This window comes from Pan troglodytes, chromosome 5, assembly GCF_028858775.2.
Source record: "Pan troglodytes isolate AG18354 chromosome 5, NHGRI_mPanTro3-v2.0_pri, whole genome shotgun sequence".
In the NCBI taxonomy this organism is placed as follows: Eukaryota; Metazoa; Chordata; class Mammalia; order Primates; family Hominidae; genus Pan; species Pan troglodytes.
The window spans coordinates 69,003,117-69,028,398 of record NC_072403.2 but is presented as its reverse complement, the minus strand read 5'-3'; the positions used below and the strand labels follow the sequence as shown (position 1 = coordinate 69,028,398).

Genomic DNA, 25,282 nt, shown 5'->3' with positions numbered 1-25,282 from the left:
AACTTAGGTCTAGGTTATTATCTTGTAAAAGTGGTGAGGATTAAACAGTTAGAAAGTGAAAATTTGATCGTAGAAGTGGAAATTAACCAGGTTGACCCTGACATTTGGCTAATCTCCCCACAAATGTGCTTGGAGATGAGAAACTCAACACTTTGACAAATAACCCATTCCATTTTGGGCTCATTATATTAAGTAAAATTCTGACTCCTTGCAAATTCCAAGAAATTTATCTGGATTTTCCTTCTGTGCTTTGTTTTACTTCAAAAGATAGAGATACTATTGAACTCTCACTTGAAATGTGGAGTTTTTTTTTTAAAGACCTGAATTTCCTTAGTTTTCTGTATTTTGTCACATATAAAGTTTGTAAGTAGCATGAAGAGATGAAATAAGAGTTGTAAACCACACATATTTGAATTCTGCTATGTTCTAGCTATGAAGCCAGTCAAGTTGCTGCATTTATCAGATCCTCAGTTGCCTCACTGAAATATATATCTATATATTTATATAGATATATAGAGAGTGAGAGCATGCATACACACACACACAGAGAGAGAGAGAGAGAGAGAGAGAGAGAGAGAGAGAGAACATTTTAGCTATTCTTCAGAAAAGCAAGAGAAATAATGTTTTCTCAGTATCTTAAGTGGGGTAATCATAACCGTGGGGAAAAGGCCTGATATTGAGGGTAACTACTGTGAAAAAACCCTGAAGAAAAGGTAAAATTTATAGAGTAAAGCTACAGAGGCATTGTAGAGCAGGCTTTCACTAGCACAAGCCCATCTGAGTAAAGAAGCACAGGTCTAAGCCCTTCTAGAGAAAACTTTGAAGAAGTCCATGCCATATTTTATCTAGGAAAGCTGTTTTGACTGAATCATCCTAGTGGGTTACCATCAGGTCTTGCTGACATCCAAAGAAGTCTCATTTAGAATCTTTTATAAAGGAGAAGTCTGAGTCAAATGTCCTTTCTGGCCTTATACTTCAACATGGTAGGTCTTGGTTGTAATTAATTAATTAGAAATTATTTACTCAATTACTACTTTATGCTAGGCAATATGTTAGGCACAAGGATACATCTAAATGCCACCTTCTAAGAATCTTCAGTCTTTGACATGTTCTTCTTGTCATCCTTTCCTGACTTGACTTCTTATCCCATCTGTCTTGGATTCCATATCCCATTATTTTAGCATCTTCCTTGCCCAAATCCTCAACTTATTTTTGTCATTGTCCTTCTGAGTTTGTGACCTCATGAAACCTTAAACCATGGTGTCTTCACATTTCCAGCTGAGCTTTGCTAGAGAAAATAATTACCTGTGCAGATTGGTGTCACTTTAAACTTTAAAACCTCCAATTCTTTCTGGGCCCTTGATATTTTTCTTTCTTGTGTCGGCTCTTTCTCAGTTTCCACTGTAACTATGTGAAACAATTTCCATTCTCCTTAAGCCTTTAGTCTTCCATATTCCTACTCTATCTGAACACTTCTTACCCTAAAGGGAAAATTGGAAGCACCACAACCCTCCACCTTTTCTTATCCAGAATGGATAAGATAGATTAAGGTTTAAAATCAGTTTTAGATTGAAATTCTGCCATTTGTTGGGTGAAAATCTTCCTGAGGCTCAGTTATCTCATCTGAAAGGCACTCATGAAATGTTAACAATTCTTTGCTTTCTCTCTTTCTCCTCCTAATAGTCCTCTTCCTCCTCATTTTTTCTCTTCCTTCCTTGTCTCAGTCAGTTTGGGCTGCTATAACAAATTGCCATAGGTTGGCTGGCTTAAATTACAAACATTTATTTCTCACAGTTCTGGAGGCTGTAAGTCCAAGTTAAAGCCTCTGGCAGATCTAGCATGTAGTGAGGCCTCACTTTCTGGCTGGTAGATGTACATATTCTTGTATCCTATATGGTGGAGAGCAGAGAGAGAGGAAGTAAGCACTCTTCTATTTTTTTTTTCCCCATAAGGGCACTAATTGTATCTTGAAGGCTGTAGCCTCATGACCTAATCTCCTCTCAAAGGCTCTGCCTCCTAACATCATCGCATTAAGTGTTAGGGTTTACTGTATGGTTTGTGGGGGACACAAACATGCCGTTCTTAACTCTGCTCTTTCTTCTAATGATCTACCCCTTTTCCTTCCTCTGATAGAGGAAAATGTATTAAAGTTAATTCCTTTATTTCAATCCCAGATTCCATCTTTTCTGTCCTCCCAGGGACCTCCCTTTATTTTTTTTCTACTCTCTCCTACATCTCCTTTTTTGTTTCCTTTCATTAAGCATGTATTTATATATGTATATATGTATGTATGTATATGTATGTATTTATTTTTGAGACAGGATCTCACTCTGTTGCCCAGGTTGGAGTGCAGTGGTGCAATCTTGGCTTACTGCAACCTCTACCTCCTGGATTCAAGTGATTCTTGTGCCTCAGTCTCCCGAGTAGTTGGGATTACAGGCATGCACCACCATGTCTGGCTAATTTTTATATTTTTAGTAGAGACGGGGGTCTTGTTATGTTGGCCAGGCTGGTCTCAAACTCCTGGCCTCAAGTGATTTGCCCACCTTGGCCTCCCAAAGTGCTGAGATTACAGGTGTAAGCCACTGTGCCTGGCTGTCTTAGCATTTAAATATATGCAAGTCTTCTCTACCTAAAAGCAATGTATTCCCCTGGTAGATATCTTTTCTGTCTTCTTTACTTCATACTTTTGAGTTGTATTTCATATTTTCATCTGATAATATTTCTTATGGGCTTACTGGGTGTAGATCCTGGGCTAAACAACTCACATTCCTCTTCAACTCACTGGATCTAGCTGCTGCTCACATGCTTCCACCGTGACTGTCCTTACCAAGGCCTCCAGTGACTTGGGTTGCAAAATACAATGGGCAAGTATTAATACCAACCTTATTTATCATTTCATCAGCATGGTCCTTTGGTACTTCCTTTTTATGTTTACTCATTAACTATGGTGGGTTTTTAGTTCTATTTATTTATTTATTTATTTATTTTTACTGTGCACCATTTAAATGAACATCTCAGTTCTCTTTTACATCTCTTATTTTCTCAGTCCCTGTTCTTTCCCTTAATATTTCCAACCACTGTCAGGGCTATTTTTTCCTTCCATTTTGTCTTTTACATTTTGGCCCTTATGGTCAATGCTTGCTGGACACCTCCAGATGACACAATCACCTTAGATTCCATATGCCCAAAACAAAATTCATAATTTCCCTTCTCAAGTCTTTGCTTTTTGGGTTTCCTAGTCAGAAATGTGGTTGTCATTTTTCAGTCCTCTGTCTCTGACACTTCCTATATCCAGCTAGTTACCAAGCTGCGAAATCCACTTCCCAAGTATGTCTGCACTATGCTCATTTCGCCCCCTACTCCAGAGCTATTCTCCTAGTTCAGATCAATGTAATCTCTACTCTAGATTACCCAAGTGGGTATTAGAGATATAAATAGTTCCTTGTTTTATAGTATCCTGACCTAGCTGTAGTGTTTCTCAATTCTACAAGGGACACTTAAATGTATACTTGGCACTTAAGAGATCATAATGCCTGGGACTAAAGTAATTAATGCCTTTTAGTTTGGAGAAAAAAAACTTATACATGGACGAAAGCTCTACTTTAATGATACTGAAAGTTATTTAATGAAGCATTAGGTGAGATCTCCAAAGGGATACTATATAATTTACCAATTATAATGAAGACAACATAACTATGAGTTATTTGAAGGGACAGAAAGTTTAATAAGGATTCTACTTTCATTAGAGACTTAAGAACATCAATCATCCATTAAAAATAGAGCTACCATATATGATTCAGCAATCCACTACTGGATATATATCCAAAGGGTGTGGAATCAGTATGTTGAAGAGATATCTACACTCCCATGTTTATTACAGCATTATTCACAATAGCTAAGATATAGAATTGACCTAAGCATCTGGCAATAGATGAATGGATAAAGAAAAAGTGATATATATACACAATGGGATAGTATTCAGCCTTTAAAGGGAAGGAAGCCTTAAACAGGCAATAATTAGCTTAGCCCAGGCATTATGATCCCTTAAGTGCCAAATAAAATTTTCTGTCATTTGTTAAAACATGAATGGACCTAGAGGACATCATGTTAAGCGAAATAAGCCAGACACAGAAAGACAAATACTTCATGATCTCACTTATATGTGACGTGTAAAAAGGTTGAACTCAGAGAAGCAGAGAGTAGAATGTGGTTAACAGAGGGTAGGTGGTGGAGGGATTGGGGAGATGTTGGTCAAAGAATAAAAAATTTTATTTAGAAAGAAGAGTAGTTTCAAGAGATCTACTGTACCACATGGTGACTACAGTTAATAATAATATATAAGGGGACCTCAAAAAGTTCATGGAAAATGTGTATTATAAAAACTGCGTGTGGATTTTAAAATCTTTTGAACCAAAGTAAATTCATGCTAACTTGTTATGACATGTCTGAACAGGATATAGTTTGAGGCAGTAAGCATAGGACATCAGTTTGAATAGAGCATCTATCAGAGCAGCATGAATTCTGCTAAAATCAAAGCAAGAATGAACATCAAATTTATGGTGAAGCTGAGGTGGAAGAATGGTGAAATCCTTGATGCTTTATAAAAAGTTTGTGGGGACAATGCTCCAAATAAATCAGCAGTTTGAAATGGGTGACTCTTTTTGAGAAGAGATTAAACAATGTTGAAGATGAAGGCTGAAGTGGCAGATCATCCACATCAATTTGCCCTAGTTGTTCATGCCTTGATTGAAGACGGCTGGCGATTAACAGCAGAAACGATAGCCAACACCACAGACATCTCAATTAGTTAAGTTTACACAATTCTGACTGAAAACTTAAAGTACAGCAAAGTTTCTACTTGATGTGTGCCAAAACCATTGTACCCAGATCAATTGGAGATGAGAGCAGAGCTTTCAGTGGAAATTTTAAACCGGTATGATCAAGATTCTGAAGCATTTCTTCAAAGAATTGTAACAGAAGACAAACATGGCTTTACCAGTATGATCCTGAAGATACTGCACAATTACAGCAATGGCTAGCAAGAGGTAGAAGTGGTCCAGTCAAAGCAAAAGTGGACCAGTCAAGAGCAAACGTCATGGCAATTGTTTTTTGAGATGCTCAAGGCATTTTGCTTGTTGACTTTCTAGAGGGCCAAAGAATGAGACCTACTTATTAGGAAAGTGTTTTGAGAAAGTTAGCCAACACTTTAGCAGAAAAATGCCCAGGAAACCTTCACCAGAGAGTTCTACTTCACCACGATGATGCTCCTGCTCATGCCTTTCATCGAACAAGGGTAATTTTGTGAGCATTTTGATGGGAGATCATAAGCATCCAGTTTACAGCACTGATTTGGCTCCTTCTGTCTTCCTTTTGTTTCCTAATCTTACAAAAATCTGTAAAGGGGATTCATTTTTCTTTAGTTAATAATGTAAAAAAGACCGCATTAATAGGTTTACATTCCAGGACCCTCATTTTTAAAGGGATGCACTAAATGGCTGCTATGATTGCTTACAAAAGTATATTAACCTTGATAGAGCTTATGTTGAGAAATAAAGTTTATATTTTATATTTTTATCTTTTAATTCCATTTCCATGAACTTTTTGACATACCTTCATATTGTATATATAAAAATTGCTGAGAGAATAGATTTTCAGTGTTTTTACCACAAAAAATGGGAGATAATATATATCCAATAGCTTAATTTAGCCATTCCACAATGTATACATATATCAAAAGATTATATTGTATACTATAAATATACATAATTTTTACTTGTCAATTAAAATTAATAAACATTTTAAAAGGAAAGGAGATCTAGGTCACCTTTTGTAGCCCTTCTGTCCCCAAATAAGAACATTAATCATTTTGTAATGGATGGCTACATCAAACCACCCTGCAGGTTAATTTTTGGTTGTGGCCAGAAAAGTAGGTAACTATCTTATCAGGACAGGCTAGATAATCAACAGGAGCCTAGGAAAGAAGGAAACAGTGTGACCCCAAGAAATGATAAAACTAGTTTTGTACAGATGGAGATAGGGTTTGTATGTGAAAATTCCCAGCTGCGAAGGCTGGAGAGATTGTTGAGAGGCTGGATTATGCAGAGCCTTAGAGAATACCAATTTGAGTTTTCCCTGAAGATGAAGGGAGAATTGTGGAGGTATTTTCAGCAAAGAAATAACAAAACCAAAATTGTGTTATAGAAAAATAACATGGCAGTAGTATGAAGGATGAATAGAAGAAGGGTAACATTGGATACACAGAGAATGGTTAGAAATTGTGGAGCTGGTCAAAGAATACAAAATTACAGTTAAATAGGAAGAATAAGTTCAAGACATCTAATACACAGCATTGTGGCTATAGCTAATAATATACCTTCTTGAAAATTCTAAGAAAGCAGATGTTAAGTGTTCTCATCACCAAATGATAACTATGTGAAATAATGCATATTTAATTAGCTAGATGTAACCATTCCATAATGTATACATACTTTAAAACATTATGTGGTATACATACATACAATTTTATCTGTCAGTTTAAAAAATTAAAGGAAAACGCCAAAAAAACCCCATCAGACAATCTTATAAAAATGGGTAGTTTTAAAAAGGTACTTCAAAAAAGAAGATATTGAAAAAAATTGTGTCAATTTTTTGACACAATTAAAATTAATAAACATTTTAAAAGGAAAGGAGATCTAGGTCACCTTTTGTAGCCCTTCTGTCCCCAAATAAGAACATCAACTCCAGCCTGTTGCCCAGGCTGGAGTGCAATGGCGCGATCTCGGCTCACTGTGACCTCTGCCTCCCGAATTCAAGCAATTCTCCTGCTTCAGCCTCTGGAGTTGCTGGGATTACAGGCACCCGCCACCACAACCGGCTAATTTTTGTATTTTTACTAGATGCGGGGTTTCACCATGTTGGCCAGGCTGGTCTCAAACTCCTGACCTCAGGTGATCTACCTGCCTCGGCCTCCAAAGTGCTGGGATTACAGACGTGAGCCACCGCGCCCGGCCAGAAGTGCTTATTTTTAAATGGTAAATCACTTGAAAAGAATTGCCACATGTATTTAACTCTTTCTACTTTCTCGTATGCTACTTTCACATTTTTACTATTATAATGAAGGTGGCACTGAACATATATGACATATCTTGGATTATTTTCTTAAACCAAGTTGCTAGGAGTAGGAATACAAGGTTAATAGGTACGGATATTTTTAAAGTAATTAGTACAAGTTTGTGATGTAGTCTTTGAAATAACACTTCCGTAAATATTTTAAGCACATTTTCTTTCTTTTTTTCTTTGAAGAACACACTTAAAGGTAACTGAAGGCACATTCTTTCCTCTTTGACATATTCTTTTAAGTTTGATAATTATTGATCCCTTTTTCCACTATTTCTAACAGAGGTTAAAACTTGATGAAATTTTGTTTTGCTTGTTTGCGTTTTCATGCACCTCTCTCATTAACAAAATCAGATGTTTGGTAAATGCATTAATGGCTACATCTCAGACTATAACTATTATACAGGGATAAAAAAAGTTTTTTTTTGTATTGACATTAAAAATGTAACTGTTAGAGAAAAGTAAATCAATAAAATCAGTGATATTTAGAACCTAAATAACACATTATTATATTGGAAAGAAATTTATTAGGTCAAATTAGGGTCTACATTTAATGCTTGACAGTATTCCTTTAGGTTAAGCGTTTTTTAGTTAATTTGATCAAGTCACTGAGTTGAAATGCAAAATGATAAACTTATATTAAACCATATAAACACCATTTCAAAAGAATCACCATGATGAGAAAAACATGAATTATGGAAACATCTTGTAATGAATTTGAATGTAAGAAGGAAACATTTTTTATGGCCGTTCCCATGTATGAGACAAAAAGCCATCTGACGAAACGATAGTGGAAACATTTTGGAATTGTGAAAAGCTGCTCTGGTGAAAATTTCAAAAGAAATCAACCTGTTGTAGTAGAAATTTGGGATTGTCCAAATTAAGCATGAATTAAATGTGTATATTTATGCCATGCAATCAAAATGAAACTGCGTATCTGTACTTACACTCATGATTCTTCCAGCCTGGTTTGCCTCACTCCCTATCTTCAGCTGAAATGCTCCCTCTTCTGTTTAAGGCTGGCCTATCTGAAGACTGAAATACTCTGCCTGTGTAGTAATAGCATTACTGTAGAGTCCAAGCCAGGCTATTTGGGTCACACTGCCCCACTCTGAGAATCCTCGGACTGCTTGATATGCCTTCATGATTCTGAGAGGTTCCCCTATTTTATTGTGTTTAGAATCTGGAGCTTCTTAGATAAGGGAATAGTGCCTGACCCAGTGAAAGTCACCTCTAGGCTGGCCAGGGCCTGTGAGGTAATCTAGAATGAGTTATCTTTCCACCAGAAATCCTCAGTAATGCATGGTGCCCAGGTAATAATTGTGGCTGACCTCTGTTTAGTACTTACTATGCATCAGGCATTGCTTTTCCAACATAATGGTGCAACCAGGGAGAGCTGCATCACTGAGTGCTTGATAAATGGTCAAATATTTCTAAACTGATTGGTAAACAGTGGCTAACAAGAGCCTCTTAACGGTCCACTCTACCCAAACTTTTCTACCTGTCCTAGTATTTCCCTGGGGCTCTTGGACCTGTCCACAGCCCATCAATTAAAGAGTTAAAGAACTAGTACCTGGCCCTACAGGCCCTCCAGGACCTTGCTACAGCTTCCTAGCACCCCAGCAATGGTTGGGAGGATATCCTGGTGACAGTGTTCATTAAGAGTGTGCCAAGTACTTGGTGCTCTGGAGCCAACTGGCTGGGTTCAAATCTGAGCTTTGTCACTTATGAGACTTGTGAGCTTGGGTTAGTTGATTAGTCTTTCTTTGACTCAATTTTTCTCATCTCTGAAATAGGATGGTAATGTATTTATCACATGGGATATTTTTCAGACTAAATAAATTAAGACATGTAAAGCATTTAGAAGAGATCTAGCACATAATAGGCACAATATAAGTGTTGGTTATTTTTATTAGATGTACCAATGGCTAAATATTTTCACCATCACCCTTTAGTACCACACTAGATACCACTGTTGGGGAAAAGACAGGTGGTCACTGCTGATACAGTTGTGCCTCATATCTCTAGAGCTGCTGCATATTCTGAACAGCATTCTGGTAGTTTTGAGACCTAGTTGTGTGGTAGTTGAGAAAGTTTATTTCTTTACTTCTTACCCTATATTTTAAATCAATTGACAGTATTTAACAATCATGAAATTTCAAATAAAAATCCAGATTTCTGGCATGTTTTGAAAATTTGTAAAACTGGCAACATGAGGGCCACGTTTTAATACGGCAACAATCATCTGGACTCCTGTGTTGGCTCCTTCCTGGGAAGGGGTATCAACTACTGTGTTCGCCCTCCAGCCCATTGTGTTTTTTTGTAATCTGTCTGGTATTTGAGTTTGCTCTCCTTGAACTAGGCTAACCTAAGCATATCTCTTTCTTTACAACATGGAGGCCCTTAACTGCCACAGCAACACTTTATTGCCTCTACTAGATTGTAATATTCTTTGTGAATCATGTTTTATGTTTTGTTTATTTTTATGTCTTTGATTTTGCCTTATCCATAGTAGGTTACATCTTCACTCTTGGGACTAATGAAGTTTAAACTGGTGGTGATGTGAATTAAGGTGGGTTTTGCTTTTATACAGAAAAGAGTTATAAAAATACAATTGAAAAAGAATATATAATTGAAGAAGTTGAACAAGTTTTATGAGTTACACAGATCACATTATATAATAAAAACAGAATTCCATTTAAGTCAATTATCAAGCTGTGGTGATGTAGGAAGCACCTCAAATAAAATACTTAGATTTGAATTCCTATTCTTCCTCAGATATGACCTTGAACAAATTACCTAACCCCTGTGGGTTATTTCTGCTTTGGAAAAAATGTAGGTAATAATAAATATTCCCTGTATGTTGTGGGTATTAGATGAAATATAAGATATTATCTGGATATGGCAATGCTTTTAAAATGTTAATATTTTTATAGGTATTATTTTAAAGACTTTTTTTGTTGTTGTTGAGACAGAGTCTCACTCTGTTGCCCAGGCTGGAGTACAGTGCGATCTTGGCTCACTGTAACCTCCACCTCCTGGGTTTAAGCGATTCTTATGCCTCAGCCTCCCAAGTAGCTGGGACTACAGACACGTGCCACCAAATCTGGCTAATTTTTTGTATTTTTTGTAGAGATGGAGTTTTGCCATGTTGCCCAGGCTGGTCTTGAACTCCTGGCCTCAAGTGATCCACCCACCTCAGCCTCCCAAAGTTCTGGGATTACAGGCGTGAGCCACCCCACCTGGCTGGATATTATTTAAAAGACTTTAGGCAAATTAAATTTAACAGAGTTTAATTGAGCAAAGAATGATTTGAGAATTGGGCCTCCCTGAGAACCAAAATAGGTTCAGAGCGACTCTGGAGCTGCCACATTGTTGGATAACATTTATGGACAGAACAAGAAAAGTGATGTACAGAAGACAATAATGAGTCACAGAAACAGCTGAATTAGTTACAGCTGGGAGTTTCCCTTATTTGAACATGGTTTGAACAGTTGGCTGCCTGTGATTGGCAGGCATCTGAAATTCTAATTGGTACAGGAGTAGGTTATAGTTGGTTTATAAAGTTCTAGGCCAAACTTAAGATAGGTAAGGAGGTAGCTTTATGTAAACAATTCCTCCCTTTGGGTCAACCTCTTAAGATTGAGAGGTTGACTGAAACCTTAGGCATTGACGTCACTCTCACACCATTGTAAATGGACTTATTTGGTCTCAAATTCCACTGGGAAATAGCAGTACAGTGGATTTTGTAAGGTGGGAATATGGAAACAGAATGAGAGAAAAATAACCTGATTGTTTACTTTAGGTTAATTTTTTGTAAGGGTTAGAGCAGAGGGGACTTCTTTATTATGCTGGTATCTCCTGTTTTCAGAAGGAAAAAAAACTGTTCTGTTTTGGAATCTATCTTCTTCCTTAAAGTTTCACTGTGATTATGTTGTATTAGCATGAGTGATTTTGTTTTGATTTGGTCTGTTCTGTTGGGGCCTAATGCAAGAGTTCAGTCCAGAACAATGGTCTTCCGTAATTTTGTTTAACAATTCTCTTCTTTTGGTCAGGTTCTCACCTAGATGAGAGTGTGACCAAAACTTAGGGCTTTGGTGCTACTTCATATTACCATTATTTTGGGTTTTCTGTCTTAGCACATTATTGATAGGTTATAGTGTCTTCACGGTCAGGCATTTCTTTGAGATTTTGTCATTCCAGTCAAAGAGACCATCTGATATTCTACACATGGCTGTCTGCAAACATTTAAAACTTTGGGGAGAATATAGCATACCAGGGAGAATACTATTGTGACTGTCAGAATGATAATGATAATGACTACTATAGTGACTGGCAGGAGCATACCAAGAATTTGGAGTATGCTCCTTAGCCAAGGTTCCTATTAGTTCCTATTAATCAACTAAAGTTAAATAGATCGAAGAATAAGCCAGATGAAAAGTCTACATGTTTTAATTAAGCAGCCTGTTCATTAATCTCTTGTAACTGAATCTCTACAAAACCCAGTGTATTTATTCATGTACGATAAGAAGTGTAAGCCACTGCACAGATTTCTCCCTGTTCAGCCTGTAGGTAATCTAGAGCAATTTTATTATCTAGCGCAACTTTAGCAAGAGAATTTAAAGAAGTCTGCTGCACAGGCACAGGTTTTGCAGTAAAATCTGCTATACAGACTACTGTAAAGGATACATTTCTAATCATTACCTCATTTACTCCAAGCCATAGAAAAAGGGAACTAACAAATGATGCCCATCTAGAAAGGTGAAGGCCTTCTGGCAATGTTTTATTTAACCTAGGATGTACGTTAAGAGAAGTGGACTGATGTTCTGTTTCTGACTGATAATGGAGTAACAAAGGTGTCATTAAAATTCCTAGCCTACACTGGCCCTTCATCTTGCATCCATCAAGAGATAAGGTTGCTCATGTATAAGGTTGTCTGTGAAATCTAACACAAATAAAAATATACTCCACACACATAGGCCCCTTTTCCCACTGTGTTGTTCCAAGAGGCATAAGCAAGGCAAAAGTTAAGAAAGGTTAAGAATCTTATAATGGGAGAGAAGTCTTGTTCCATGATCTTGGGAAAGCTTTCTATGTCTAGGATGCCATCTGCTTCAAGGGAGAAAGTTCTCTGGTTAGCTTTACCTTAAGGTCTCTGGCAAGTGTTTGGTTTCAAGAGGCTGGATGGGCCAGACTCAAGGTTCAAGGTCCCAGTATTTTACTGCAGTGTGAGTGGCAAGGGAAGTCTTTCTCTGATGGTGTTTCCAGAAGGCCCAGTCTCTAAGTTTTAGACCATGAAGGGTTTGACTGTATCCGGTCAGTGGATCATAAAAAGCTCTTTTTACCTAATGAAAATACACTTTGGCACAATGCATTGAAGCCTACATTGTAGCATTTAGTCATATAAGAATTTAGGTGCAGAAGATACATAAGGTTCTATTATTAGAGGCCTTACAGTGACTATTTCATAAATGGTCAACTCATGTTTTGATTGGAAGAGGAACTGATTGTCATCAGTCTGCAGTACCTTTGACCAAGACAATTCAGTCCATTCAGTTAGACTTGCCTAATGCTATTATAGCTGTAACAACTTATGTTTTACAACTTGTCCAGTGAAACAAGTACCTTTATTGTTGGAGATTTCTCTAGGAATGTTCCATGAGAGAAACACATTTCTTGATAACCGTTAAGCTATTTTAGCTATTGTTATTGCATTAGCCTTCTTGCATGAGAAAGCTTGTATATAACTAGAAAACATGCATTACAAATGACAATTGAATAGAAGCCATCTGTAAATGTTCAAATGGCCCATCAAGTAGCAAAAATGTACCTGAAGTTTTTTTTGTCTTCCTAGGATTATGGATTTGACAAAGCAAAATAAACCACTTTGGCAACTTAGAATAGTCATGACACCAGTATATTTTTAAAAATATAATTTGGACGCAATCTTGGCTCACTTCAACCTCTGCCTCCTGGGTTCAAGTGATTCTCCTGCCTCAGTCTCCCGAGTAGCTGGGATTACAGGTGTGCACCACCATGCCCGAATAATTTTTGCATTTTTAGTAGAGATGGGGGGTCTCACTATATTGGCCAGGCTGGACTCGAACTCCTGACCTCGAGTGATCCACCTACCTCTGCATCCCAAAGTGCTGAGATTACAGGCGAAAGCCACCATGCCTGGCCGAGTGTAGAGCTTTCAATGATGGAAGTTTTAATTACTTGAGAAGGACCAGGCAGCTCTCCAGACTCACCATGAGTCCACACTCGACAATGAATTCATATTATCTTAAATACAAATTTCGTTTCTTCAATTTAGGTGCATAGCACTGCTTATATAAATGGGTTATTGTAGGCAATTTGACTTGAACTATGAACCTCATTTAAATTGCATATTTTAACAACATCAGTACTGGCTGATCTAGCATGGAAATCTGCCAAAGTATTTCCTTGGTATTCAATTAGCTCTTGTGCTACTTAAGTTGGCAATTTTATAAACTGGTCAACTTCTTCATTAGAGTTTTTAGTATTCTTATCCCGTCCAAATGTATATCATTCTAGAGTTATCAGAAACCTGTATTCAAGAGTGTTTATGAGCATTCTTTCAAACCTTTCCATGAACCTCCTTGAGGACACAACATTTTAGGATTTTACTTGATTGTAATGAGCTTTCAGAAAGTTCATCAGAATTAATAAACTGTGAATAAGACTTAAAATGGTTATGGTTAAAGATGCAATTGACAAGGAAATTTGGCTCTTTCTGTAACCTATAATAATTTAACATAAATAAACATAATTATTACTGATAACATATACTAAGACATATCAGAATATTAGGAGTCACATATGATTTTGAAATACATATTCATAATATATTCATAAAATATAACTCAGAGAATGTTAAGTACCATTTATTTTAGGATGCTTTCCATTTTATTTAACATATCAAATAAGCCTATTTATTGTCTCTTTTTTGGATGCTTCAGGGACATTTTGGAACATCCTAAAGTTAGTTTGAAGGAAAAAAGACTTAATTTTAGAATTTGAAATTTGATTTTAGGAAGCCTATCAAATATGCCAAAGGTTTTAAACACTATCAAAATAGAATCACAGATTATGGCAAAATAATAGTAATTAATTTAGCCTAACTGATAATTAAAAGGTTTTCAAAAGCAAAAATCCTTATTCATTGATGAAGAGGAGATTCAGTTTTCCAAATAATCAAAAGACATAATAAAGACAGCACAAAACAAAATTTGTCTCTCCTCTATTTTTGTTTGCATTTTACTCAAAAGGTGGACGAAAATCTTTCACTCTTATTAATACTACAATAAATTCTTATTCAAAGGAGAAAACAGAATTTTACTTTTTTCCCCTGTGAACTCTGCAGAGAAATATGAATTTTACTTTTGTGTTAGTATATAATCAATACTACTGCTAATTTTCAGAAAACCTTATAAATAAATATTCACCTTCAATCAGCTTTTGAACACACAAGATTTCCATAATCCTTTTTATAGCCTCTTACATTTTTTTCTATTTTCCCCCAACCTTGAATATCCATTTAATTTTATTTATATAATTTTTTCATTTTGAAAGAACCTTTAAATAACCTCTAAACTAGACAAAATTATTTTTTCTCAACAAACACACACTTTAATTTTCTCATCAAAAACAATCTTGCTTTTCTTGTACACTTTACATATAGAATTATTTATTTTATTGTATTTATTTTTTTTAAGACAGTCTCATTCTGTCACCCAGGCTGAAGTGCAGTGGCACAATCTTGGCTCACTGCAACCTCCACCTCCCAGGTTCAAGCCATTCTCCTGCCTCAGTCTCCCTAGTAGCTGTGGTTACAGGTGTGTGTCACAATGTCTGGCTAATTTTTGCATTTTTAGTAGAGACGGGGTTTCACTGTGTTGGCCAGGCTGGTCTCCAACTCCTGACCTCAAGTGATCCTCCCAGCTTGGCCTCCCAAAGTGCTAGGATTACAGGCATGAGACATCGTGGCCAGCCAAATTATTTACTTTAGTAGTTATAATTACATATATTAACTTAAATTTTAACTCTTAGTAATTCTAACTTCCAGTGTAAAACCTAGGAAGTAAATGATTTTGAAGTGTTTTATATCAGTATCTGCAGATAAAAACCATTTCATAATTGTGTAGAAAGATGTTTCCTCAATTATTTTTAATAGATCTAAATATATTTACATTTTCAATATCATATAAAAATAAGATGCTAAAGCATAAATTTATGTTAATAATTAATACTTCAATATTTTAACTTCTTAGAAATGACTCAGATATTTAATGAGTAATTATTTCTGAATTTATTCTTATTTTTTATTTTATTTTTTGAGATAGATCTTGCTTTGTCACCCAGATTGGAGTACAGTGGCATGATCTTGGCTCACTGCAATTTTTGCCTCCCATGCTCAATTCATTCTCCCACCTCAGCCTCCCGAGTAGCTGAGACTACAGGCAAACACCACCATGCTTAGCTAATTTTTATATATTTTGTAGAGCTGCATCTCACTGTGTTGCCTAGGCTGGTCTCAAATTCCTGGGCTCAAGTGATGCTCCCACCTCAGTCTCCCAAAGTGCTTGGATTATAGGAATGAGCCATTGCTCCTTTCCCTATTTCTGAATTTAACACGGCTTTAAGATTTTAAGTTTCTGAAAATAATTTTGAAAAAATAACATAGGTATTCTCCCTAATGTCCTGAGTGGCACCTAGGATGGCTAGGAAGGCCAGGGCCCATCTGGGACCCTAATTTACACACCAGGTGTAGAGTCAAGGACTGAGGACAGAGCTATGAAAAGGATGTCTGGAGGATCCAACCCCTCTCAGCATGGCCAGCAGGCAAAGCTGGAGGAGGAAGGGCAGGGCCATATTGGGCTTGGCTGTGCCCTGCTGCTGGTGGCCCAGGTACAGTGGACATACACGTCTCCAGGCCTCACCATGACCACCTCTCCAGGCCTCAGAATTCAGAGGCTCAAAATCAAAGACATAAGCTCACAGTAAGATGTGTGAAAGGCTTCAGGGGAACCCAGTAGCCAGCCTTTTCAGTGTCAGCTTACAGACAATCAAGCACATATCAAAATTTGACAGAAGCAGCAATTTTGTGACCCTAAAACATATAGCAAAAACAGCATAAACCTTTCTGACCAGTAGACCCAGAAAAAAAAGTCTGAATTATATTTAGTATTGACAATTCTGAAGACATTCCTATTTTATTTTGCCAACAATGTAAAAACTTGCTTAATTTGACAAATATTATATAAGATCAGAAAGAAATATCTGATACACATAACACTTACAGACATATAGACAGACACGGACAAGGGCAAAAGTTAAAATTTTCAGAAAAATTTTTCATTTGCTAGTTTCCAAATAGTTTTTTTTCCCCCAATTCAGACTATCAATATTCCAATTACCTGTTTCATTGTTCTAAGCAATTGTTAGCTAGAAAACCCTAAAATTTCACTTCTAAGAGGATGACTTTTAGGTAAAACAAGGTAGAAATTTTATCTCTCAAATGCATACAGCTGAGACTTTAGACCTAAATATTGTACCATCTTTTGCCTAAATCAAGGAGGGAGGATGTGGATAAATGCCCAGTTAAGACAGGATGGATAGGAAAAGGTACTCTGGAGGAATCTTGTTACATAAATGTAAGTCAATGATAAGAGTCTCTAGTAACTTAGTCTTTCCTCTCTTCCTGCTGCACAGAGGCAGACACCCTTAAAAATGGAGGTTTCCTTTATAGATGTAAATTTCCTTTACAAATATGTTTCAAAATAGCCAGCTAAATGCCAGAAAGGTGAATTTGGAGACCAATTTAGTTCAATAGGTGGTCTTTTTAAGTTAGCCACTATTTTTTAGCTAAAATTACTGAGTTCAGGTTGGAGCCCATTAATTAATAAGGCCAGGAAATAATTCTCTATGTGTGGACTCAGCATGGATAGCTCTGAAAAAGAAAAAAGCCTACTTTACTTGAGGGCCTACCTTTCATGAACACTTTATATAATTCTCTTTTTATCTTTGGGGCAGGATAGTAACTAAGCCAAAAGATTAGAAGATTCAATTTTTCTTATCAATTAGTTGCTTAAGCTTTTTGTTTGCCTTTTGAAAGGCTTTTAAAAGAGGCAATAGAAATATTAACACTTTTAAGAAGGTTCTGCACATCAATAGGTGTCCCTGGATATGCCTAATTTGGGAGCCTTCATTTTTAAATGCACTTCTTAAAGTGTGGTGTTGGTGTTGTTTATTTGGAACATTCCACCATAATTTTAAATTATCTTTATAAGATTTTGCCATTTTTGTAAGTATTTGCAGCTTGTGGGACCTAATAATTATACATGTAGAGGTATGGGGTAGACAAAAGTGGAGCACTCAGTTCATCAGAAATTAAGGATTCCATTTTTATATTGAAAATTGGTTTTGGCTGTCACATCTTGATCAACTAAGCTGAAGATTTTTCCCTACCTCATGCATTAGAAAAAGAAACAAAAGGGATAGGACACAAAATCCTGGTGAATTTCTGAAAGCCAGAGTTCACACCTTCTGCAGTATTGCCATTTACTGCCAGTTTGTCTAACCAGTCAGTCATCTAAGAATTCTAACTGGATATAATCCAATTAGTTATTAAGTCTAACACAGTCCAGTGTCTGTCATGACTTCTGAACCCAGTTAAGATAAAAAATGTGCCCATACAAATTCAGATAGTCAAAACACAAATGCATGGATCTCCATAATCTGAGAGACAACTTACCCATGATCCCCAGTTGATTCGAGAGAGCAACAGATACAATGGAGCTGGTGTACCTTGCTTAATCACTCAGTGCTCCTGGGGGTTGCTGGAAGCTCTACTTCAAATCCCACTTCTGAGGCCATCTGTTAAAAGAAAACCTGTAGAAAAATTAAATTTTAAACCCAGTTAAAGAACAATTCAAGAGTCAGGCAGCCCTCAGAACAAGAATATGTTCAGAGCGACTCTTAGGCTGTCACATGGTCAGATGACATTTATGGACAGGAAAAGAAAAGTGATGTACAGAAGATTTCCATCTTGGTACAGAAGATGGGAATGAGATACAGAAACAGTGTTGGAACATGTTTTGAACAATTGGCCACCTGTGATTGGCTGAAACACTGTGATTGGTAGAAGAGTAGTTTCTAGTCTGCTTAGAAATTTTTAAGTCAAACTTAAAATATATAAGGAGGTAGCCCTAGGCTCAATTTAATTTGACAGTATGATTTTATTTATATTAGTGTTTACAGTTGAGAATGCCAAGGCCCTAGAAGGACTTGATACTTTGTGGAAAGGTCAGAATTACAGCCCAAACCTCAATCATCTGGGCTAGTAAGTTTTTTACTGAGGCATCATTCACATTGCACCTAAGTGTAATTAAAAGATCAAGGATTAAGGAGAATAAAAATACTCGAATGGAGGTGGGATAAATGAAGGATCCAATAAATTTGTTTTATTATAGCTATGTTTATATGCTGATCACCCTAGTATGTAAAAGAAAACCAAAGGACTGAATGAAATGTATTCTTCATTTGAAACCCCTACTCCCTTTTTTGAGCATTTTTATGGAGTAAAAGGTATGTACTGTGCCTTAGTTTTTGGACTTTTTTTTTTTTTGATACCGAGTCTCACTCTTCTCTCACTCTTCTTGCCCAGGCTAGAATGCAATGGTGCCATCTCGGCTCACTGCAACCTCGGCTGCCTCTTGGGTTCAAGCAATTCTCCTGCCTCAGCCTCCCAAATAGCTGGGATTACAGACACGTGCAACCACGCCTGGCTAATTTTTGTATTTTTAGTAGAGATGGGGTTTCACCATGTTGACCAGGCTGGTCTCCATCTTCTGACCTCGTGATCCACCCGCCTTGGCCTCTCAAAGTGCTGGGATTACATGTGTGAGCCACCGCGCCTGGTCAGTTTTTGGGCTCTTATTGGTGAAATTCTCAGTTAGTAACTAGGTAAATTTTTTTTTTTCTTAAGAAACTTTCTCTTTTGATCGGGTTTATATGAGGGCAGGTGAATGTTTTTAAAATGACCTTTCTTTTGTCTTGGATCTCTGGCTTTTAGGAAGCAGAATGGCATGTTGAAAAACAAGGTATTTTTAGAAACTGCATCTTTCATTCACTCTTGTGGCCTGGGGCAAGTTATTCTGAGTCTCATTTTTCTTATTTGTAAAATGGTGAGATTTTATTAACTTAAGGGGTACCATGAGAAAACATGCTTGACAATGTGCTTAATTTTAACACATTGTTATTTAATTGTTTATTCAGTTGCAGGTTAGAGTTTGAAACTGAAAGAGATGTTAAAGTTTATCTCACCCAATTCCTTCAATTTATATATGAAAATATTATATATGAGCAAAGGGTCAAGCTAAGACAAATTTAGTCTGCTCATATTGCATTGATAATTATATACCTGGCTAAGTATTTCATTTTCTAAACAATACTTCTTTAAAAGACTATATAAATAAATAAATAAATAAAAATAAATATATACATATGCATTTAACAAAAGTAAAATTATAGACTATGCATTTCTAGCAAAACAATTTTAGACATGGTGAACATGTACAATAAAGCTTTATATTTCTGCCAGATTCTATCAGAAGTGTGTTGGGAAAATTTATGCAAGTATTGAAATTAAATCCTAAATTACTTACAAAATTAATTATTATATATTAAGTATCATATTGTCCAAATATAAGGTTATTTGGAGTGAAAAAGACCACAATTTTCTAATAAGTGAAACTTTAAAATTACAGAAAAGGCTTTGTTCTAGGAAATATAACTTTGTTAATATAACAATAATAACAATGCATCATAATTACATATAAGCAAGCAAAAAATGAAAATCTTTCTTTTTCTATTTTAGCCTTGGGAGAATGAATTGGTTTTATAGATGAAGTGATACAGCTGCTCCCCAGCAGCTACTCAACATATATTTATATAACTTGCCCACAGATGTGAAACCTCTCGGAGCCTGCTTTTCAAAAAGATACTAAGCTCAAAGTGTTTACAACATACTTTTTGACCCTGACCCTGTCACTTTCCTCTCTCCTCAAACCACTATGAGGGGTTTGTAAAAAACCTTAAAAATACCAGTGTCAGCTTTTTCAAAATTTTTCATATTTTTTTTCAGTGACAGCTTTTGTGTCTTGGGACTGCAGGGGTGACTCTGTGCACTGTTAGTGCTGAGATTCCTGAGCTCCCCAGCACCAGCCTGTGCCTCACAGCCCAGCTCCCTGCTGGGCATATCCTGTCATGTCAAGGATTATAACTAGATTGTGAAAGTTAGGTTATTTTGTTTTGAATGCATTTCCTTAGATTTTCTTAAGCTATAAAATGGTTTGGATATGATGTTTGTTTTACACATATAAAATACAGTCACAAAATAGCACTTTATGAATTCAATTACTTTTTTGAAGTGAAGTAAATATTGATGCAATTATTAATTGCATTATTAATTTTTTCCTTTTTCATAAGGAAAAAGCAGAGAATACAATTCTTCAGATGCTTATGCCTTCAGACAAAAAGATTAGAAATCCTAAAAAATAGAAATCATAAAAAGTAAACTTTTTAGTTAAAATAGGTTTTGCAAAATTATTTAGGAATAAATAATATAAAATTCCCAAAGTAAAAAATAAACATAGAAATCTTGAGTAATTAGACAAGATTTTAATTTACTTAATGATATTTTCTGTATCACATATAAAAGGAGATAGAGAATATCTGGCCTATCAGCACAACACTGGGCTTTTAAATTGTGAGTTATTCAGGTGAGTGTGGAAGTGACAAAATTTTCGTCATTATAAAAGTCTTCTATGCTCATTAAAAAATTGAGCTATTCAAATATACTCTCTCGACATCCAAATATCATTGTTTGAATAATCTGTTATTTGGCTTTTTGTTTATTAATTATCAACAGGACTCAACAAGAGATGAAGGCAATGAGACTGAAGCCAACAGCATGAACACATTAAGAAGGACAAGGAAGAAAGTCACTAAACCACATATTTGTTCAACTGAAGTGGGAGAAACGGATATGTCCAATTCAAATGGTATCTAACTACTCTGAGCCCTCAAAAATGGTGTGGTCAGTGGCAATCTCCATTTGGTCTTTCTTTTCATAAAACATCTTCATTTCTTTTTTGGGAGAAGCAAAAGGACAAATAAAAGTTATTCCTACATAAGTGTCATAAAAGATGGCAAATGTAAGCTTACAATGTAAATATATAAAAGTAACCAATCAAAATATTTACAATGTAAAGAGGGTTAGAATTAGGATGACAGTAGTAGAAAAAAAAAAGAACAAACAGAGGAATGTATGAGTAGGAGGAGAGACAGTTTTCTGCTCTGAAAATGAATAGAAAAATCATTACAGAGGATTTGAGGGGCCATAAGAAAGGTATGGAAGGTGTCTTCATAACACATTTTGGAACTCCAACTAGATTTCAACAGATGTGAGACACTGCTAAAACTAGAAGTTAATTTGGGCAACAGGCTCAATCCTAGGAATCACTGTGTCCTAAGGCAGGACAGTAGGAATTCCCAGCATATGGTTACAATAAAAAGCAGTCAGATTTTAGTAGATTTTATTATTTATTTATTTATTTTTAATTAATTAATTTATTTTTTTGAGACAAGAGTCTCACTCTGTCACCCAGGCTGGAGTGCAGTGGCATGATCTTGGCTCACTGCAATCTCTGCCTCCTGGGCTCAAGTGATCCTCCTGCCTCAGCCTCCTGAGTAGCTGGGTTTACAGGGCGTGCCACCATGCCAGGCTAATTTTTTATATTTCTAGTAGAGATGGGGTTTCACCATGTTAGCTGGTCTGGTCTCAAACTCCTGACCTCAAATGATCCACCTGCCTCAGCCTCCCAAAGTGCTGGGATTACAGGCTACAGACATGAGCCACCTCACCTGGCCTGTTTTTAAATTCTCTATAAACGATGCACTTTCTTGGCCAGTGACTAGGGTAGACCACTCCCATTGCCCCTCATTTAATATGTCACTGCTAGAAAGATACTATTTTCTCAAGTATTCCTCTCCATATTATATTAAGAGACAGTTGAAAACAGTGGAAACATATTTTAACATTTTTCCTTATTACTACAGAGAGGATCAGAAACCAAATGGTGTGCCACAAATTAGGGAACACAAGCAAACCTGTCATAGGACCTGGCTCTGCTGAGTCTCATCTGTCATATGATGACAAGGACTCTCAGGATGAGACAACAGTGATAAAACCTTTGCCCCCCAGAACAACAACCAATGTTCCTGGAGGTGAATTTAACCCAAACTCTGGTAAGGATTTACTGGTAAGGATTCTGGAACAAACTGGTATGTGGTTCTAGCCACTAACCCTAAGTTTGTATTTGAATTAGAGAGAATGTAATGTTGGTTGAGGAATACTAGCCCGGGAGTCAGAACACTTACAAAGATTTTTATACCTATCTTTTATAAAATACTTTGTAGTTTTCTTTACCCTTTAGGCTGTTCATCTGGAAAATAGAGGGGTTGCAATGGAAGATGTCTTGCCTTTTCTAAAAGTAAAATCCTATTATTCTAAGTTTCTGGCTTATTAATAGTGATGTAACTATTTTGGTACATGAGTGTATTGGTTAAAACTCACTTGAATTAAAATGCTGGAAATTAGTTACAAAAGCAAATCTAAAAGCCAGGCACAGTGGCTTACACCTGTAATCCCAGCACTTTGGGAAGCTGAGGAGGGGAGATCGCTTGAGGCCTGGAATTTGAGACCAGCCTGGGCAACATAGGCAGACCCCGTTTCTACACAATCAAAAAATTAGCTAGTGTGGTGGCAGATGCCTGTGGTCCTAGCTACTTAGGGGAATGAGGTGGGAGGATCACTTGAGCCCAGGAGGTTGAGGTGAGTTGTGATTGTGCTACTGCATTCCAGCCAGGGTAACAGAGAGAGACCCTACCCCCCTACCCCACTCTGAAAAAAGGAAGTCTACAATGACAGGGTTAAACATACAAGATTTGGAAAGATGAGAATATACCAGAGTGGGACGTTAGAGGGATAGTGTCTACCACATTACCCTCATTTCTGACACCAATTACAAGTTTTGGAATCCCCCAAGTTAACCTTAGTTTTGGTAATTTGCTGGAAGGACTTACTGAACTCACTGAAAGCTGTTATATTCAAGGTTATGGTTTATTACACTAAAAGGATACAGATTAAAAATCAGCCATGGGCAGTCCAGGCAAGTTCTAAGCACAGAATGTTCACTTGTCCTTTCTTAGTGGAGTCATGGACAGACAGCACTATTCTCTTGGCAATAACGTGAGGAATATTGCCAACCAAGGAAGCTCACTTGAGTCTTGGTGTCCAGAGTCTTTACTGGGGCTTCATGGTTAACTGGGCATTTGGCTGACCTCACTCTCCAGCCGCTTTGGGGATCAAGCAGTTACTGCATGACTTGAAGTCACCACTATAAATAACATTGTTAGAGTGTCTGGGTGGCCTAGAACCCCTTGGTAAACAAAGACACTCTTGTCAGGCAAGACATTCTAAATGCTTGGAGATTATCTCCCAGGGACCAAGGGCGAAGACCAGAGCTCTCTTTGGGCAAGGTTAAATCCTTTAGTACACATAGGGCCTAAGGAAGAGCTAGAGCCTGGAAAGTAAACACAAACTTATTATCTTTTTAAAAATACAAGTGTACTATCTCACAGTTTTGTATGTTAGAAGTCTAGGTTGGCTCATCTGGTTTCCTTGTTTCAGGTTTTCCAAGGCTGAAGTCAAGGTATTGCCATCTGGTTTCTTATCTAGAGATTCCAGGCAACAGTACATTTACAAGTTCATTCAGATTGTTGAGAGAATCCAGTTCTTTGTGACTGTAAAAGTGAGGTTCTTGTGTCCTGGCTGGCTGTCAGCTGGGGTGGCCCTTATCTCCCAGAATCCTCTCTGTGGTTTTATATCTCAGAGATAGCAATGCCTGAAATCCTTCTCATATTTAGAGCTTTTCTGAATTCCCCTTCTTCCACATCCCTTTTCTGCCTTCAGCTGGAGAAAGCCATCTAATTTCAAGGGCTTAGATGGATAATCCAAGATAATATCCCTATTTTAAGGTCCATAACCTTAATTACATTTGCAAAGTCCCTTTTGCCATGCAATTTAACATATTCACATATTCCAGAGATTAGGTATGGAAGAAATTTTCGAGGGGTTATTCTGCCTACTGATACCGAAAGGAGGCAGGGAAATACTGCATAGAAGAGGGCAGTTCCCTGGCAAAGGCTCCACCCTCAAGCCTGGAAACCCATGGCCCTGAATAGGAACAGACATTTCTGTTTTTGTTCCAAAATGTTGCCTTTTCCAAGACCACTCTGGCCCACCATGTCCCTATCCTATGCCCATATAAACCCCAAGCTCCACTGACAGAGCAGGAGAACAGAATGGCAGAGAGGGAAGGAGCATCTGAAGGTGGGGAGGAGTTCAGCTGGGGACGGTCGGAGAGGAGATCCGTCGCGGGACAGCCGAACTCCAGGGGAAAGTCATATTCCCACTCCATCCCATTTCCTGCTCCCCAACCATCCCACTGAGAGCCACCTCCATCACTCAATAAAATCCCCACATTCACCATCCTTCTAGTCCATGTGACCTGATTCTTCCTGGACTCCGGACAAGGAGCCAGGTACCTAGAGAATAGGGTGTAAAAGGCCGTTACCCGGACTCTCCACTGAGCTGGTTAACAGCCGTCCGTGGATGGCAAAACTAAAAGAGCATGGTAACACCCCTAAACACTGCTGTAGGGCCGCAACCTGAAAGCGCTCACCTTGGCTCACCTGCATGTTCCCCCTCCCATAAGTGGTTTGAGTGCAGTGGCCGAGTAAATGAGTCATGTCCCTGTTGCATGCTCCGCGAGGAGGTCAGGGAACTCTCCCATCTCACTACCACACCGTCTCTCATAACTGAATTTCTCTCTACTTTGGCTTTATGAATTTCTCCGAAGTGAAGAGCATGAGCACTAACAACCTCTGAACATCAGGCGGCTGTTGATACAAATACCCACAGGGGCCAGACAGTTAATACAAAAGATGGGCTGGTGTAAGAACATAGGGAGTGGTTCTGGTCATGAGAAAACTGGAGCAGAGAGCAACAGACTAT

The 25,282-nt window shown here is 37.3% G+C and overlaps 1 protein-coding gene across 1 annotated transcript in view; it reads left to right on the top strand.

Moving 5' to 3' along the window:
• LGSN (lengsin, lens protein with glutamine synthetase domain) overlaps positions 1 to 25,282 on the top strand; it is a 292,498-nt gene that overhangs the window by 248,593 nt on the left and 18,623 nt on the right. Inside the window, exons 4-5 of the mRNA XM_054685912.1 lie at positions 21,074 to 21,206; positions 22,264 to 22,452. Coding sequence (XP_054541887.1) covers positions 21,074 to 21,206; positions 22,264 to 22,452 — 322 coding nt within the window. The remainder of the gene's footprint in view (positions 1 to 21,073; positions 21,207 to 22,263; positions 22,453 to 25,282) is intronic.